Source organism: Diaphorina citri, unplaced genomic scaffold (genome assembly GCF_000475195.1).
Source record: "Diaphorina citri unplaced genomic scaffold, Diaci psyllid genome assembly version 1.1 scaffold1549, whole genome shotgun sequence".
Classification (NCBI taxonomy): domain Eukaryota; kingdom Metazoa; phylum Arthropoda; class Insecta; order Hemiptera; family Psyllidae; genus Diaphorina; species Diaphorina citri.
The window spans coordinates 37,270-40,190 of record NW_007378975.1 but is presented as its reverse complement, the minus strand read 5'-3'; the positions used below and the strand labels follow the sequence as shown (position 1 = coordinate 40,190).

The 2,921-nt window shown below is 42.2% G+C and overlaps 1 protein-coding gene across 1 annotated transcript in view; it reads right to left on the bottom strand.

Moving 5' to 3' along the window:
* The window catches only part of LOC103516343 (probable phospholipid-transporting ATPase IIB), a 22,851-nt gene that overhangs the window by 18,661 nt on the left and 1,269 nt on the right, over positions 1–2,921 (bottom strand). The window contains exons 4-6 of the mRNA XM_026828777.1: positions 1,909–2,151; positions 1,255–1,447; positions 470–699 (exon numbers count right to left, since the gene is read on the bottom strand). Coding sequence (XP_026684578.1) covers positions 470–699; positions 1,255–1,447; positions 1,909–2,151 — 666 coding nt within the window. The remainder of the gene's footprint in view (positions 1–469; positions 700–1,254; positions 1,448–1,908; positions 2,152–2,921) is intronic.

Genomic DNA, 2,921 nt, shown 5'->3' with positions numbered 1-2,921 from the left:
TCTCTTTAGAAATCTTCAATAATATATCTCTTTAGAAATCTTCAATAATATATCTCTTTAGAAATCTTCAATAATATAAATCTCTTTAGAAATCTTCAATAATATATCTCTTTAGAAGTCTTCAATAATATATCTCTATCTACTTAAGCTGGCATAATCTAATTGAAAGCCTAGTCAGTTTGGAAAGTAGCGTGCTTGTCTTGTTAGCGCTTGGTCTTGGGTTCAATTCCCATCTGGGGCGAAATTTATCCTTATCCTAAAGTGCGTTCTCGGAACGGCTGGCTTTCTCTTATTCTGTGATTCTTCTCTCTTTGATTTCTGGACGATAAGACCCTAGCAGTTACAGTTCCCTCTATCAAACTTCTAAAAAAAAATCTTCGTTATTCATCCACAAAGTTAATCCCTTGGTGCATCAATGGATGAAAAAAATCTGTTTTTTTTTTTTTTTTTAGGAAAAAAGGTCTCTTACTTCAAAGTCCAGGTACTGATCCTCGGTAAGTTGCTTCTTGGCCACCACCAGAGTGCGCAACCCTTCCCGTGCCATGTTGCCACACTCATCTTCCAACCAATACGTGTACTGCACTATAGATATCATCACTACATCTGCTCCCTTCAAATAGAACGTGATCTCTCCAGTGTTGTCATCCTTCACGATAATGCCTGAAATGTAACGAGGTACCAAAAATAAAAGCCCCAAACCTAGTTAATTTTAAAGGTAGCTGCTTTGTAAGCGCTAATAATGCCTGGAAAAACGCAAGCTTTGTTAGCTTTAAAGGTAGCTGTCTTGTAAGAGCTAGGCCGCGGGTTCGATTCCCGCTCGGGGCGAACTTTATCCCAAACAGATGAGGTTTGTACTCGGAACGGCAGGCTTTCTTCTATACTGTCTGCCTCTCTTCGATTTCGGAACGATAACACCTCCGCAGTTACAGTTCAAAAAAGGAACTCTCACAAATTGGATACGCCCTGTGTTGAGGCAAAGATTTTACAAATGTCCACCTCGGAATGACGTTTTTATTGGAATGTCAATTACTGAATTATCTATAAAAGCAAGATCCATACAATCACATACTGATCGCTCTATCTCCACAACCTCAACACCTGGAAATCTGAAATTTGGTAGAAATATTCCTAATATGTTCTAGATATGCAATTGGAATTTTTCCGAAATCTAAACCGATCCCGAATTTCGATCAATTTTCCGTGGCGGAGATCGGGCAACCTGCTAGTTAAGTATAAACTATAAGTATTGATTACATCTTACCTTGGTCAGTTGATTGATCTCAATATCAAGCAGACCCACTTTACTCCTGGGCTGTGAGTTATTCATCACTGATCTAGTTTCAGCTCCCGTGTACACTATAGTACCCAATGCAGAGCCTGAAGCCACCACACAGTTAGCCCACAGTGTATTCTCTACACTTAGTGAGTCCTCAGCGCTGACGTCTTGCTGTAAGTGAAAATAATAAATAAATAGAAGAAGGAATTTTAATGCTTGACACAAATGTCACACACTATAGTACCCAATGCAGAGCCTGAAGCCACCACACAGTTAGCCCACAGTGTATTCTCTACACTTAGTGAGTCCTCAGCGCTGACATCTTGCTGTAAGTGAAAATAATAAATAAATAGAAGAAGGAATTTTTGTTGTGTTAAGCATAAATGCTTGACACAAATGTCCTTCTCCGCTTAAATACACTACCGTACGCTAAATTTTATGACTTGACTTAGACTCGAACCACCAACCTCCACATCCAGAGTCCACCGCGCTAACCAATGCACCACTGAGGCTGGTATAATAAATAAATGCCGTTTCTTTGTGGTATCATATCACAACTTTGGTGCTCGGTCAACCATGAAACGAGGCTTCTAAATTTTCATATTAGAATCGGTGAATGTCACGAATCTTACCCGGGTGAATGTTCCAATGAAGGAGTGAATGTCGCGTTGGGGTTTCTCTGCAAACAGCGTCGCGTGAATGTCGAACAGACGCGCATCGCAATCCAACTTCTGCGTTTCCACGACCGCTATGCGCAACTTCCAATCTGTTTCGCCGTCTAGCTGGTCGGTGCGCACGAAACATGCGCCTGACTTCTCTGTCGTGCGCAGTAGTACGATGTCCGCGGGGACGCGTTGGTCCTTCTCAACGTAGATCTGAAATAAAGATTATGGATCATAGCATTAGTTGTGAAACCAAAAGAGCGCGGTAGCGCGCCTGCCTTAGCACTAGAAGACTAGCTATTAGGAGGTAGCGCACCTCCCCAGGTCGCACGTACGATTACCGCCCGTGGAGATCTTTATCAAAAACAGGTAAGATTCGTTCTTGGAACGGCTGGCTTTATATCCTGCCCGCCCTCTCTTCAGCTGTGTCCACACATAGTCGACCATGTGTCCCAGACTATGTGTGGACACAGCTTTCGATCTTAGGGCGATAAGACATGCGTAGATCTGAAATAAAGATTATGGATCATAGCATTAGTTGTGAAACCAAAAGAGCGCGGTAGCGCGCCTGCCTTAGCACTAGAAGACCAGCTATTAGGAGGTAGCGCACCTCCCCAGGTCGCACTTACGATTACCGCCCGTGGAGAACTTTATCAAAAACAGGTAAGATTCGTTCTTGGAACGGCTGGATTTATATCCTGCCCGCCCTCTCTTCAGCTGTGTCCACACATAGTCGACTATGTGTCCCAGACTATGTGTGGACACAGCTTTCGATCTTAGGGCGATAAGATATCAGTAGTTAAAGTTCCTTCCATTTAAAACCTCTTTAATAAAGAAGTAAATAATATTAGAACTTTTAAGGTTTGATAAGGGGGTTTGTAACAACGGAGGTCTTACACCGAAAATGAGGAAAGAAAAAAAAAAAAAAAAAAAAAAGCGGGACGCCGGTTCAGGAGCAGCCAATTAAACATGGCGAAAAACCA